Genomic DNA, 16,770 nt, shown 5'->3' with positions numbered 1-16,770 from the left:
AAGCGACTAAAAATTGAAAAATTACGAAATCGGCCATTTTAACCTTCAAAAACTATGTGAAAAACTTAAAATTTGAATGTTGCCAAGGTAGGTAGATATTCTTTAAACATCGATTGATGAAATTCCGAAGAGTTTTTTGCAATACAGTATTCAAAACTCCTTTGTTTTTTAATTTCTAATCACGCGTGCGCGACACTATTTTCCACCGTGCGTTGCATGTGTATACAGTATGGTGCAAATGAATGGAATACATTCGTTATTTCGTAAACCAGCGACTTTAAGGAAAAAACCCGAAACAGGTCGATTTTTATTTTTAAGTTATGATATTGTGGCATATATCGTATACTAGTGACGTCATCCGTCAGAGCGTGATGACGTAATCGATGATTTTTTTAAATGAGAATATGGGTCGTGTGGTAGCTCATTTGAAAGGTTCTTCAATGTTCTATTCAGTAATGTAAACATTTACATAAATATTTATACAGGGTGTCCAAAAAAATTTTGATACTTCTAACTAAACCTTATTCAATAAAACACGAAAACGTTTGTTTTCGATAGTTCCACAAAATTTATTAAAAAACTATGTGACTACAGCTGTTTCGGCATAGTGCCTTTCTCAAGTGATTCAAACTTTATTACTTCAAACATCATGTGTAATGAATTGAAAATAATAATAAAACCTCATTCATATCAAGCATTTTTTTTAATAAATTACGAATTCCTATTATTTATTTTAAGTTTATTGTATACAAAAGTTTAGCTTTTTTTATCTATTGAGTCAGTTACGAAGTCTGCCTGATCAGCTAGTATTACTTAAATAAAATCCTCCAATTTTATAATTAAAATAAATCGAGTAGTGGTGAGTACTTACCCATTAACTGTTTTTGTATGCCAATATTTCTTAACTAAAGTAGTTTATTATGAAGGTCAAACATTGTTAACACTAATGTTTGTCTTAAAACTTAATCTCTACATAAATATTCATGTTACCTTCATCAAAATTAGGCACATAATATGTTGCATTTTTGTATCTACCTAGAATAGTCATGTAGTTTATTTTTAAAACGAGAGTAATAAAGATAAGAATTTGACAAAGAATTAAAAGTTTTATCATATTTTATTGTTTTTCGAGATAAGTTTCAAATGATAGGTTTTTAAATCTTGAGTAAAAATAATTTTTCAACTTGCCAATAGTGTAGAAAAGTTAATTGACTAGTATAAAAATTCACAAAAAAGAATAGGTAGGTATAAAAATAGTATATATATAAAATAGTATATATATAAAAATATATATATAAAAATATATATATAAAAATATATAAAAAAAAATAAAATAGTATATATATATAAAAAAAAAGTATAAAAATAGGTAGGTACTCAGTGAAGAGTCTTGATGCAAATCAACTACTGCCACTGAAAAAATTTCGGTCAATCCAACATAAGTTCTTATTTTGGTGTGCGCTCCCTCAGACATATCCTTCATAAGCTTTACGTACTTCTCAGAAACCTATTTCACTCTCATACATTTCCATAGCTCTTGTCTAGGAACTGTGTCGTACACCTTCTCAAGATTTATAAATACCAAATGTAGTTAACAAATTATATTGATTGGATTACTATTTGTTTTCTCAGTAATAATCTCAAAAAAATGTAGCTAACTGCGCATTTTATAGGAATGAAATTTGTAATATCCGCAGATAGTAGTGCGCGAAAAACCAGATTCTTGAGCTATTTCTTTAGTAGTTGACGTAGGTTCCAAATTAACATGGCCTAAAATTGCTATTTCTGTCGCTTCATTCCTAAAATGTCTTTTATGCCCCTTTTTTATTACCTAGTAATCTCTTTTACGAGTTTTTTTAACTAGTTTTGATACTTCTTATGCTTATGAGTGATGAAGTTAAAGTAAAATATCGTCTGAGCAGTGAGCAGACAGGGAGATTTGCGAATCGAGGATTAAAACTATTGTTGACATTGACATGGACATTGTTGACCTTTGCTGATGATTTATATGGAGTTGCTCATTCTACAAGAGACGTGAGAGAGGTGTTTTTACAACTTAAGGAGGAAACATGTAGTCTGGGTCTTCGAATAAATGAAGATTAGACGAAATACATGCTAGTAACCAAAATTTCAATATTTTCTGCTACACGTCACCATGCAAGGAAGAGTAGAGGAAAGAAAAGGCTTGGGAAGAAAGAAGAAATTTTGGTTAAGGATTATCAGAGATTGGATTGGCTCACTCTTGAACATATATTTCACGCTGCGAAAGATAGGGAAAGGTTTAAAGAAGTTATCGCCAACCTTCCTTACAAGACGGCACAATACAATAAGAAGAAGATGAAACTGCTAAAAAGACAATCTCCTTAAGATTGTTCATGTCAATATTCGCCCAGTTGTTACACATAGAAGTAAAACATGGACTCTAATCAGTGCGAAATAAATAAGCTGCTGATATTTGAAAGTAAAGTTCTCAGAATGATAATAGGCCGTCAAATTTTGAATTGACAGGAGAGCGGAAAAGGTGCCGCCTTGCTGAATTACTGAAATCATCGTCAAACATATTAAAAAAAATGTGGATATAATTTAAACGCGCTCTACGTTAGAATCGTTCATTTCGATGGAATTTAAAAAATAATTATTTACTAGCGCTGTTAAATGTTTAGGACCGACAAACATGGAAGGCAATAGTAGACACGACAAAGACTCACGAAGAGTTGTAACGCCATTGATGGTGATGATGATGACTAGCGCTGTTAAATGCTAGGCACCACCAATAGTTCGAATAATTAAACTAAAGGTGCTTTTTCACGTGACCGAAAAATTTGTGATTAACACTAACAAAACACAGGCTGTATCTTTGGTTTTTAAAAGGTGTAACACTTTTAATAACTAGACCATTTTTCACAAGAACAGAATTAATATGTATATGAAAAGAAAAATCACGGATGCCTGAATTTTCTAACGAAATTCCTGTCTACTGATGTACCGATAACTGATAACGGTGCCGATTGCCGATGTTTATTTAAAATTAAAGATTTGTGTCTATATCGTTAAAATTTTGAACATTTGGAATAAAAATCGATCTGCTTTAACATTTTCACAAAATGAAAATAAATATTGCAAAATGTGAGGATGGATTCTTTTGAGTGGCCAACACTTTATAAGAAACGCTGTGTCTAGGTACACGCTAACGTGTACGCAAATAAAAAAGTTAGGTACACGCGAATTAAACTTCATCAAGCCAGTGACGTCATTATTTAGCGTGCGCGGTGACTTTATATTTTGGTACACGCTATTTTGACATTTTTAGTGTTTGTTGTTTGTTTGATAGAAAATATTTTTATTAAGGGAAGGGGAAGGGAAGCAAAACTATTCAGATGTTTGAAATTTAATTGTAATAAAACAATATGCATATAAAAGTATATATTCAGGTTAGCAAAATAAATATTAGTTAACATGATATATACAAAATATTGCTAAAATAATTTTTATACGTAAGTTAATTATACCAGTTTATTTGGTGTTTATTTTTATTTATACAGGGAGTTGAACTTGTTACGATTTTCATAGAAAATTGGTTATAACTTTGTAAATATCCTGTATAACATAATAAACCTTTATATTTTTGTGATATGGAAGTTAAGAAGATTTCGAACATAAAATAAAATACAGGGTGTTCCATTTAAAAAACATAAGTTTGGTCCGAGAGTATATTATCGAACATTCTAACATTCTAACTAATTTTAGTAATTTTGTAATATGAAGCTCAAAGTTTGCTAAAATTTTTGATACTAACTTTTATTGCTATCTATTACTTGCGGATCTACTGAGCTTTATCACACTAATCAATCGCCCCGTATATTTTATCTTATTCCTTCTGCTACCGTTAATCACGAATTTTTGTCTCTTATCTTTTTCATACTGTTTTAGAATGTTGTTAAACTCATTAAAAGAACTAAATAATTGTCCATACTCCATATAGTTAATTACAAAAAAACACTAAACAAGTAAAAAATAAGGAAACTCTTTACAAATCAATATTAAAGTGTAAACATAACGCGATTAGACAAATTCTAACTACACTCTGACACTCGCGATACTTACAGATACTTAATACCACAGCATACACGCGGCTCAAATTAGCGTGTACCAAAAAACCCAGTCATAGTACACGCTAAATAATGACGTCACTGACTTGATGACGTTTAAGCGTGTACCTAACTTTTTTATTTGCGTACACGTTAGCGTGTACCTAGACACAGCGTATAAGAAATATAATTAAAAATGAAACAAAACACTTTTGTTATAATAATTTTTCGAACATTTTTCAATTCCGAACATACCGTGATCACAGGATCACAGCCGTGAAATGTCTTCTTATCTTGACAGTGACAGTATGCGTTGACAGTGACAGTTCATGACGTGTGCAGTTTAAATTATGGCGGCAGACGTAAACACAGACTTAAATAATTCATGGAAAATGTATTTTCCAATAATGATAAATTTCTTGATGTCCATTGGGACTTACTGTTTTACAGTTAGGTTGATTCCAGGAATAAAGGATAAATTTATCAAAGCAAATTTGTTTGGAATTGATATGAGCAAAACAACCAGTGATAAAGTGTAAGGTTATGAAATATTAATTTTATTCTAATTCATATATTTTATTATGTTAAAACCCATTATCATGAAATTTACGGTACAAAAGGAAGATACGTCTTAGTTCTCTCTCGTTTTTTTTAAATAGTATTAACACAAAAAAGGTAAACAAAATTGTACTTTGAACTAGACAATACCTTCCTGATATCTTGAATTTGTACAATAGAGGTGACCAGATTTCAAGGATCAATGGTCGTATCCTTTTCAAGTATTATTCCTCATGAAGTTATATCATAAGGGCACAGTAGACAGAAGAATAAAATCAAAATGGGTAGACGGTCCCTTCTTTTTCTTGTAGCTTTTATCATCAGTCTGATATTTTTTGGTTTTCCAAAAACAAACAAAGCTATTTTTGCACTAGATAATACTATACTGGCATATTGCATCTGGTTACGGAGGAAATATTATCCTGAATTTGTACAATTGAGATGACAAGATTTCAAGGATCAGTGGTCTAGTCTCTTGCAAATAAGGCACAGTAGATGGAAATGAAAGAAAGAAATCTGAATAGCTAGACAATACCTTCTTTTTCCTGTAGATTTATCATCAGGCTAAAGGTTTTTGGTTTTTCATTAAAATTACGGATTTAAATTTTGATTTCATATTTTTCTGGAGTTCATAGATATTCACTAGAGGTAATGGATTTTGACAAGAGCGAGTCATGCCGATTCAGTACACTAGTTTACTTGTTATTTACAAGGTCATAGCTCTTGTCAAAATCCATTATCTCTTCAGATATAATGCCATCAAGTAACACTGTTCATTTAGTAACACAATACTACTGCTGACACTCATGCTTGGTCAGTACCCTCGATAAAAACCTCGTGCCGACACACTGTAGGTCTGGGCACTGAATGAGTTATTAAAACACCGAACATACCATGAATATTATTCTGTTATTATATTGAAATATTTTTTTTAGGCCAGAATCATTAGGTGTAGTTACAGGATGTGCATTCCTTATTACCATGTTTTTATTTATACCTATTCCGTTTGGAACCAGCTTGATACATGGCGATTTCCCCCATGATGAGGTTTGTATAATTTTACAGATGTTTAAATTTATAGATTCAATTTGAATAACTTACGTAGCCTCATTGTCTATAGCCTGTTGTAAGGAGTTGAGTCGTGGACTAGAAAATTGAGACTTTCGAAGTGTGGCTTTATCGTCAAATCCTGAAGATATCTTATACTAACCCCGTTACTAATCATAATGTTTTGATGAGAATACAAAAAGAAAAAGAGCTAGCCAAAAATCGAATACCTTGGTGACATCATGAGGAATAGTGAGAGGTATGGACTGCTGTAACTAATCTTGCAGGGAAAAGAAGAAGGAAAACAAGGAGTAGAAAGAGGAAGGATTTTTTGGCTGAAAAAATTTACGTACATGGTTCAGCATCATGATGGTCATCAATGATCTTGCTGAATCTGTAACAGATGAATCATCTAGCCTTATTAATTTCGCAGATGACTCAAATTATCTGATTTGGGCCAAAACTGTTGAAGAGTTGCTCTTAAAAACAGGTGAAAATCTGGAGGGGGCTGAGAGATGGTTTGCTGGGAATAAATTATTGTTGAACTGTTATAAGACTGTTTTCATCTATTTTAGAACCATTCAGTCTCGAGGTCCGATCACAAATGTGGTAAATATTCAATCAGACCACATAGAAACATCCAACTCTGTCAAATTCCTGGATATCTACATTGAGACCAATATCTGCAGTGGGATGTACACCTATTGCAGTTATGTAAAAACTGAACTCTGCATGCTACTCAATAAGAGTGCTTAAATAGTACTTACAGCAGGATACTCTTCTTACTGTTTATTATGCTAACTTTTATTCTCGACTACATTATGGAATCATGTTCTGGGGAAATGCAGTGGCAGCATCAGAGCTTCTTATGATTCAGAAAAAAGTAGTACGGATTATTCTTGGGATGAAACTCAAGGACTCATGCAGGGGGGAATTTAAACTACTAAATATACTTACTTTCCCAGCCATATACATTTATCAATGTTTAAAGTTTCTTTTTAAGGACCCTTCATTATTTAATCATTACATCCCTAATTATACTCATCACACAAGAGCTCTAAACCTAACTATCCCTAGACACAGGCTTACTCTAACAGAACGGAGTCCACTATATGCCTGTATCAAATTCCACAACAAGTTACCATCAGCGTTAAATCAAGAGATTCAATTTGGAAGATTTAAAAGAGAGTTATTTAAATATCAGGTCATTGTAGAACCATATACTGTGGTTGAATACCTGGAGTATTAGTTGTTTTGTTTTTGTAACATGTAATGTCTAATTTTTAATTATGATAATTGTTCTATGTACTTTAGATTTATACAATCTCTTTTTTTTACTTGTACTTTTACATGACGTTATTTGCTCAAATATGTAAAAATTTTATGCAAATAAAAATTATTCTATTCTATTCATCAACATCCAAAATAGATAGGCACTGGAAGAAGAGACATCATTTGAGGATTATTTATTTGATTACATTTATTCAACAAATTAAGTAACTAAATAGCCTCTGTTGGACAAAGACAGTATGTGATTAGTTTTTAATAATAAAAACATCCAACTAAGTATGTCGAACATCACGATGTTGTAAGTAATTTCTTTGTAAATCATGTGAGGAAATTGAAGAAAAATTATACTATTTGATCTAATATTTATCTCATTGAGCCCTATGCTCTGAAATTTAATCGTGAATGAAATCATCAACAGTGTCCCCAAAGGAAGAGGATACAGAATAGAAAATAAAGAAGTAACAAGCTGAAAATGCGAGCATTATCATAACGAAAACTTTTAATTACATATTTAAATTCATAATATGGAAAATTACTATTACGAAAAGTTGTTTAGAATTAAAAATTATGTTTCAATTTGCAATTAAATCATTCTAATTTAAATGTTGTGAACTTAAATGTGAACTATACAGATACTTTACTCAAAATTCATATTTTTTATATACCTCGTATAAAATTAATAAAAATTTATATGTGATGGTCGCATCATAAATCTTAGACCATGAAGAGCTTTTTATGAAGAATAACTTTTCTTCGTCAAATTAAAAATGCAAGAGTTCTAAATGAAAATGATGATTTAAAATCAGTATCTTGAGAAATAAGCGTTATTTTAAGAGTGCCACTCTTCTATAGTCACATAACTTTTTTCTTATTGCATACTTTGATTTGAAATTTTCCAAAAAAAAAACTTCTTCATCAATTATATTTTATTCAAAAATGAATAACCATTTTCTCAACCAGAGAAGGTTCCCATTGTTTTCATTCTGGTGGGATATGCTATATGCCATTAGAGTGAAAACTTAGTCTCTTATATTTTATTCCTGTGTTGGTGAAAATTATAAACTAAAAAGTTTGTCACTCAACTTTTTTAAGTAAACATGAAACTAACGAAATCTGACGACAAAATGTTTAAAAATTAACAACTCTTTTAATCTGTTTAAACAGTTTGAATAAAGCACATTGTTATTTAAATACTTCAAAGATGACACAGTAAAATTTTCAAAAGGAAATATTTACAGCGATGTAAAGTCGAAAAATCATTAAAATTGATTTTTGTATAAAATTTTATTTTTGAAGTTATACTTCTTTAGGCGCGATAGGGAGTGAATTTTTATTATTCTGCGCGCATGCGCACTGAGACAGGATGTTGTTCGTTCCTAAAACTTTTAAGTTATATGTATCAGTCCAAAAAAGGTGTGGAAAAAATATATTAGTGTTTTTAGTAAATATATTTATTATAATTTTTGTGTCTTTGGATTTGTCTTCCTTGGGAATAAGGTAATACGTATTATTAAAACATTTGTATTTAATACTACACTTCGTCAATTTGTTACCGTGGTTTGTCATAATGTCCGAGAAACCGTCAAAACAATGCCTTCGTAGCCTCGTTGGTACAGCATTCGACCACGAATCGAGAGGTCCCGGGTTCAAATGCGGACAATTGCTGTCTTTTTTTTTAAATTTGTATTTTTGGAAAGTGGTAAGTAACTATTAAACTCAGTTTAATATTTAATAAAATAAAAATAAACTGTTAAAAATATTTTATTTCGCTTAAATCATATAATAGTATAACTTCTTACGTGCGTACAAGATACACACACATTCTTTTTTTAACATATACCACCAAGTCTAGATGAAAATAAACTTCATATTCAGATTCAGCGGTATCGAAAATATAAAGAATCACCAAAATTGGTCATTCGTCTTAAAGTTGATTTTCGTGGCCGGTATAACGTAATTTTAGGAGTTGCTACCGCTCACCTAAAAATGGAACAGTCTATTTATAATTAAAGGGGGCCGTATACTCGTACACACCTTTGTTGTTAATACATTATTGCTTTCAAAATATACTCAAATTGTATTTTTAAACATCTTATTTATTTTATATAATAATTAAATTCACTATAAAATGTCATTTATATTTTATTAATAGCTAATTTAAAATTTAGTTTGACATTCACGAAGTGTCAAACTTAAATGTAAATACCAAATATCCTATGCTTTGTGCATAAATAAAATATAAGGATTGTGACGTCACATTTTAGACTTTGAGGTCGGTTATCTTGAAGATGGTTAGAGATATCGAAATGCCGTTTTCAGATTTGAATTTAGAAGACAAAACTACATAAGAGTCCATCGGTAAATCTGTTCTAAGTACTACAGAAGCGGCGACGCAATAACATACAAACTTTGCGAATTTATAAATGAAAAGTTTTCATTGAAAATACGGTGTTACGCAGATGATGCACTATTACACTCAAGATGAAGATAGTCTGCAAAGACTAGTCCACAGATTTAACATAAAAACAAAAGAATTTAATATGACAATCTCATCTCAGAAAACTAAAGAATTTTATTGAGATAGCTTCTAAATTGTAGTCAATTTAGCCTAATGGTTATATGCTTACTTTTGTTTGAAGTCCGCTATTGAAAGTGGCAGACTATCAAGATACCAAGTACATTATATTTTTTTATTTCTAGTTTGTGGAACTCATAGCAGCACTCTTATCAATCTGCTGCATGCTGCTACTGGGATTTGCCGATGATGTACTAGATCTGAAATGGAGACACAAACTTCTACTGCCAACAATAGCCTCCCTACCTCTACTAATGGTTTACTATGTGAATTTTAATTCCACAACGATCGTAGTACCTAAACCTTTCAGAGATTTACTGGGGTTTTCAGTAAATATTGGAATTTTGTATTATATCTATATGGGAATGCTAGCTGTGTTCTGTACAAATGCAATAAACATTCTAGCTGGAGTTAATGGCTTAGAAACTGGACAAAGTGTTGTTATAGCACTGTCAATTATTATATTTAATGTTATCGAACTGTTTGGGCCTGTCCCGAAACCACATCAGTTTAGTCTCTATTTCATGCTGCCATATACTGCGTCCACGCTTGCCCTTTTAAAACATAATTGGTAAGTATTTTTCTGTTGCATGTTTGCTAGTATTTTATATAAAGAGACTACCATAGCATGTTTCTTTTTTCTCTTAGAAAACATTTTTTAATCTCTCTTCGGGGTATAGTTAGGCGGAACAACAAAATATAGCATATAGAAAAAACATGTTTCTGTAACTAATTTCTGAAACAATAGGCTATTGATTATGTACTATAGAAAGGAACTACAACGTTAACGGGGTTTTATTATTTCATATGATCAATGAATCTCTATATATGAAAAAACCGCGGAGTGCTACCATTTAATGGGGTGCGTTTTTGAGAAATGGGTGAATTAGTCCCTGGGCACAGGTTACATTAGGGTGAGTTCTATGCACTTTTGGTACAAACACGTCCACATAAAAATTGTTCCTGGTTAAATTTACTATCTAAATATAGCTTTTTAAAGTCAAAGATACTTTTTTTTACAAAAATATATTCAAAAGAAAAAGCACAAAGAAACCCAAAAGAAAGAAATTTTATTTTTTGTCCCATAACTTTTGTCCACGGAGATATAGGTTTAGACATTGCTTCACAGAAAAAAAACTTACATGTTTGTTCTTTAAAATGACGTTTGGTAGAGGCCATTAGGATTTAAAGTTTTCGAAATATGATTTTTCAAAGTTCGCCACTCACAGCAATTTTGGGCAATTTTCCTTGTTATTTCGCAAATATTGTTCTGTAACTTTTTTCTACGTAACTATAGGCATATGCAATGGTACATGTAAGAGGAATAGAAATCAATTACCTTTAAAATGTTCTACTGTATAATGGTGTACAACTTCTTTTAAAGAGGTTATCTTTTTCAAAACTTTATACTTTTAACAAGTTTTTATATTTTTTACGATTATTTTTTAAATTTCCCATTATTACTTTTTTTTCTACATTTAGGTATATATTATATAATAAAAAAGAAAGCTTATTCTGTTTACTTTAAAATGGTGGATTATAAAAAATTCTAGGATTATTTTTGAATAAGATATGCTTTTTCAAAATGTAATAAGTACTTGCAACGATTTTTGATTTTAGGATTATTTTTTAAATTCCTCATTATAACTTTTTATGTGATTGTGTGTTATGATTGAATCTTATTTTTTATAGGTAATACTTTGGATCCACGTGACTCGGCCAGGCAAACTTCAAAATATTGATTAATTCCAATATTTACTGTCAAAGCTCCTGCACCACAAGCTTTGCTTGAAAAAATAGAATGTAAATGTACCAAAGGATGTACAAAAAGCTGCGGTTGTAGGAAGATAGGAATTAGTTGTTCAATATTCTGCAAAAGGTGCATGTGCATGGGTACCTACTAATTGTAGGAACTCTAAAATAAGTGAGGAGTCAGAGGAAAATATTGAAGCTAATGCTAACGAAGAGATGGACTTTGATTCTGAAGATTTTTTAAACGTCAACGTTTAAATAATTTTAACTAAAGTGATGTTTTCTAAGACTAATGTTTATGTAATTTTTGTAAAAGAAATAATTTTAAATAATACAGGTAAAAAAATATCAAAAAATAACTCGGTTTCCATTACATATTTAAATATAGATGATACACCATTTTAAAGAACAGAAAGTAAGCAGAAGTAAGTATATTCATATTCATGTACAAGAAAAAAAAGTTATAATTAGAAATTTCAAAAATAATCGTAAAAAATATAAAAAAGGATATTTTTTTTATATTAGGTATTATATAATACATAATATATAATATAATATTTTATTATATATACCTACTATATATAATATAATTTTATATAATATTATATAATATATTATATAATAATATTATTTTATGTTTATATTATATTATAAAAAATCGTTAAAAGTATAAAACCTTGAAAAACCATAATCTCTTTAAAAAAAGTCGTACAACGTTATACAGTAGACCATTTTAAAGGTAATTGATTTCTATTCCTATTACGTGTACCATTGCATATACCTAAAGTTACGTAGAACAAAGTTACAGAACAATATTTGCGAAATAACAAGGAAAATTGCCCAAAATCGCTATGAGTGGCGAACTTTGAAAAATCATATTTTGGAAACTATAAATCCTAATTACCTCTATTAAACAACATTTTAAAGAAGAAATATGTAGGTTCTTTTTCTGTAAAGCAATGTCTATACATATATCCTCGTGGACAAAAGTTTTGAGACAAAAAACAAAATTTCTTTCTTTTGGGTTTCTTTGTGCTTCTTCTTTTGAATATATTTTTGTAAAAAAAAGTATCATTGACTTTAAAAAGTGATATTTAGATAGGAAATTTAACCAGGAACAATTTTTACGTAGATATGTTTGTACCAAAAGTGCATAGAACTCACCCTAATGTAACCTGTGCCCAGGGACTAATTCACTCATTTCTCAAAAACGCACCCCTTTAAATGGTAGCACTCCGCGGTTTTTTCATATATAGATGTCCATTGACCATATGAAATAATAAAACCCCGTTAACGTTGTAGTTCGTTTTAGCTGTCTTATTTTGAATATAATCAATAGCCTACAATATGTTCCTGAAACTTCTTATTTTTAATAAGAAATCGCCACAATTTTGATTGAAAGTACAGTAAAACCTCGATATAACAGACTAATTGGGGGGACGGAGTGTCCGTTAAAGGCGAAAGTCTGTTATATAAAAATAGGTTTAAAATAAATCAAAAAACTTTTTTTTAATATTGTTTGCACTTTTGATGCTTTTGCTGTTTTTTTTTTATTAGAAATGTGTCCGCATTATGCTATAATAAAAAGTTTATTGAAATTCTCTGTAAAATACAGAGACGTTTTTAATTTTTTTTTCACATTTGAAGTCAACAGGAAAAGAACTTGATAAGTCTAATTTTGACATTTCTCATTTTTAATACCACTTTGTAGCTTTAATTACATCGTTTCTAAGAGTTACACAATACAGAGTAATAACTTGATAAGTTAAAGGATGAAATAGGAAAGAATGTTATTAGTTAAATTTTTTGTTTTTGTATTGTATTGTAATGTAACATAATGTAATGTATTGTCGCCTTACACCACTATGTGGTAAAAAGGTTTTTTGAAAATATATAATATATAAGTTAAAAGATATCAGTGTTTAAAGAGTACAGAAAAAGAACTTGACATGTCCATTCCAAACAGGGGAAAACGTTTATAAGTCCAGGTAGTTAATATGCAATATAATTTTGAAAAACTAAAACGTAAACCATCAACCAATATATCATTTTTTTTTTCTAATTGACTGTAAGATGTATTTTAACATAATCACAGAATTTTAAACTTTAAAAATGTTCTCCTGAACGAAACCAAAAATGTAACTTATATGAAGTTATTTTCCTGTGGTCTTCATTTGACCGGATTTTCTTGTCCGTTATATCCGAAGTCCGTTAAATAGAGGTCTGTTATATCGAGGTTTTACTGTACATTTATTTTGACATTTTGATTTCCACCTTGTAAATTGTTCTCAAAATACTGTAACGGTTAGCTCTTTCAGGACGACAGACTCAGTAAAACACAGGTTAAAAATAAAAGAAATGTATTCAGGATATTCATATACAGGGTATTTCATTAAGATTTATCCATATCGTAACTGGAGAAACCTTAGCACAAAATACGAAGATTTAACCCAAAACACTTAAATAACATATTCTTCTTTACCGAGATACAGAGTGTTTTATTACAAATATTCTAAAATGATTTTAGCCCATTGTTTTAACATCTTCCAATATTTTTTGTTCAAACTTGAAAAACAGTTTACACATGTTAGGATACTCTAACTAGTGTTAAAAGATAGTTTTACCAGAGGCGCGCTGTAGGGATATATGTTTCATTTTCGCCCCTTTTTCCCCCTCACAGTCCACGCCACTGTCGTAATAATCATTTCAGCATGTTTAGATTCCTTGTTACTTTTTACATAATTATCATTCTTTTGTCTCATTGCGATAGAGTAAGCAGTTTTCAAGTTATTTGCGTTTAAAGATAATGGATTCCACAAGACTATGTATTTTAAAGTACATTCAATAAGATTGTGTTAAAAATACATACAGTCGGAAAAATGAAAGAATACCCATCAGTCTTTACAATCCATACAATCTTTTTGTATAACAAACGTTTGTTATTTATAGAAAAAGACAGCAAATAAAAAATAAGTGATTGATGTGATCGTTCATGGGTATTCTTTCATTTTTCCGACTGTAGTCTTATTGAATCCATGACATTAAAACCTAAATAACTTGAAAACTACTTACTCTATCGCATTAAGACAAAAATATGATATTTACGTAAGAAGTAATGAAGCATAAAAAAAACATGCTGAAATGATTATTACGACAGTGGCGTAGATTGTAAGGGGGGAAAAGGTACGAAATGAAGTATACAGGGTGTCCCAAAAAGATTGGTCATAAATTATACCACACATTCTGGGGTCAAAAATAGTTCGATTGAACCTAACTTACCTTAGTACAAATGTGCTGATAAAAAAAGTTACAGCCCATTGAAGTTACAAAATGAAAATCGATTTTTTTCCATACAACGAAAACTATTAGAGATTTTTTATTGAAAATGGACATGTATCATTCTTATGACAGGAACATCTTAAAACAAAATTATAGTGAAATTTGTCCAGCCCATAAAAAATTTATGGGGAATTTGTTCCCTTAAACCCCCCCAAACTTTTGTGTACATTCCAATTAATTCATTATTGTGGTACCATTAGTCAAACACAACTTTTTTAAAACTTTTTTGCCTCTTAGTATTTTTTCGATAAGGCAGTTTTTATCGAGATGTGGCTTCTTTTTCAATATATTTACGTAAAAATTTTATGGGGGTTTTGTTCCTTTAAACTCCCCAAATGTTTGTGTACGTTCCAATTAAACTATTATTGTGGTACCATTAGTTAAACACAATGTTTTTAAAACTTTTGCCTCTTAGTCTTTTTTTTCATAAGTCACCTTTTATCGATAGCTTCTTTTTCAAAATATACCTAAAAATGTAAATTATAAATAAGTTTTCAGATTATTAACAGGTCTCTATAATCGTACTTAACCATATACAAATATGTGGTGGATTCGACAAATATTCAAAATATCTCGATAAACACTGGCTTATCGAAAAAGTACTAAGAGGCAAAAAAGTTTTAAAAACATTGTGTTTAACTAATGGTGCCACAATAATTTAATTGGAACGTACACAAAAGTTTGGGGGGGTTTAAGGGAACAAAACCTCCATAACATTTTTATGGGGTGCACAAATTTTACTTTAATTTTTTTTTTTAAGATGTTGCTGCCACAAAAATGTCACTTGTCCATTTTCAATAAAAATCTCTGAGAGTTTTCGTTGTTGTTCTGAAGCTATTTTTTGAGTTTTCGATATATGAAAAAAAATCGATTTTCATTTTGTAACTTCAAAGGGCTGTAACTTTTTTGTGTGCACTATTGTATATAGGTAACTGAGGTTCAATCAACCTATTTTTGATCCCAGAAGCTGTGGTATAATTTATGACCAATCTTTTCGGGACACCCTGTATATCCCTACAGCATGCCACTGGTAACAGTGAAAAACTATCTTTTAACACTAGTTAAAGTATCCGAGCATGTGTAAACTGTGTGTCAAGTTTGAACAAAAAATATTAAAACGTGCTTTAACAATGGACTAAAATCAATTTAGAACATTTGTAATAAAACACTGTATCTCGGTAAGGAACAATATTTTATTCAAGTGTTTTGGGTTAAATCTTCGTATTTTGTGCTAAGGTTTCTCCAGTTACGATGTGGACAATACTTAATGAAACACCCTGTATACAGTTCAAAATTAAAAATAACAAAATAAAATATAATTCTATCTTCGCCCCGTCCCGGAGCGAGCTGCAAAAGAAATAAATTTATATTTATCTAGTATCAAAAATATAATAACAACACAGTATATACAATCGCGATCTCGCTATACGGAATCAATCTATCTACATGATTACACTCTCAGACTCGTAGTCCCCAATCAAATATCAACACAGTTATCCATCAGCCATCTCTGGGTGAGGTGGCGGCTGCCGCTCGCTGCAGTCGCGACTCCGGCGGAATGCCTCCTCACTACAGAGCCGCGGAATGCCTCCACCTCGGCAGGTTCCAATTCAGTCCATTGCATATCTGCCGTTTGAGTTCTTCCCGGTTCACTACACCAAGTAGAACTGCCTTCATGATTCTCCTAGCTCGTCTTAAAATATACTCTCGGTAACCATCACTCCTTCGGTTTCGCCGGAGTGGTGGCACGTAGGGGGGCGGCGCCAATATGGAAACTCGTTCGTTTCTCCATCGAAACTTCAAAATAAACGTATTTTCAATTAAACTTGTGGTTATTTTCGATTAAAAATAGTAGATCGTATAAACATTCCTACATATCGCTCACGAATTGTCTTTCCAAAAAAACTCATTTGTTTAAAAATCTGTACAAATTTTTGTAATCGAAAATAATTTGTTTGATACATACTTTCAAAATTTTCTGGAAGTTCAAATAACAATTTTTTTTTTCAAAAGTTTGTAGCTTTATTCTAGTTTAATAAAACCAAATTTTATTTGCTATTTTATACGAGTTATGAGTATTTCATCCAGATCAATTGATTATTAAGAATGATATAATAGTCC

At 30.6% G+C, this 16,770-nt stretch overlaps 1 protein-coding gene across 1 annotated transcript in view; it reads left to right on the top strand.

The window, feature by feature from the left end:
* The first annotated feature begins 4,405 nt into the window (after positions 1–4,405).
* LOC114349173 (UDP-N-acetylglucosamine--dolichyl-phosphate N-acetylglucosaminephosphotransferase) overlaps positions 4,406–16,770 on the top strand; it is a 41,881-nt gene continuing 29,516 nt past the window's right edge. Inside the window, exons 1-3 of the mRNA XM_028299562.2 lie at positions 4,406–4,623; positions 5,582–5,693; positions 9,684–10,129. Coding sequence (XP_028155363.2) covers positions 4,439–4,623; positions 5,582–5,693; positions 9,684–10,129 — 743 coding nt within the window. The 5' untranslated portion in view covers positions 4,406–4,438. The remainder of the gene's footprint in view (positions 4,624–5,581; positions 5,694–9,683; positions 10,130–16,770) is intronic.

Source organism: Diabrotica virgifera, chromosome 3 (genome assembly GCF_917563875.1).
Source record: "Diabrotica virgifera virgifera chromosome 3, PGI_DIABVI_V3a".
Lineage (NCBI taxonomy): Eukaryota > Metazoa > Arthropoda > Insecta > Coleoptera > Chrysomelidae > Diabrotica > Diabrotica virgifera.
This window is presented reverse-complemented; position numbering and strand designations above follow the sequence as displayed.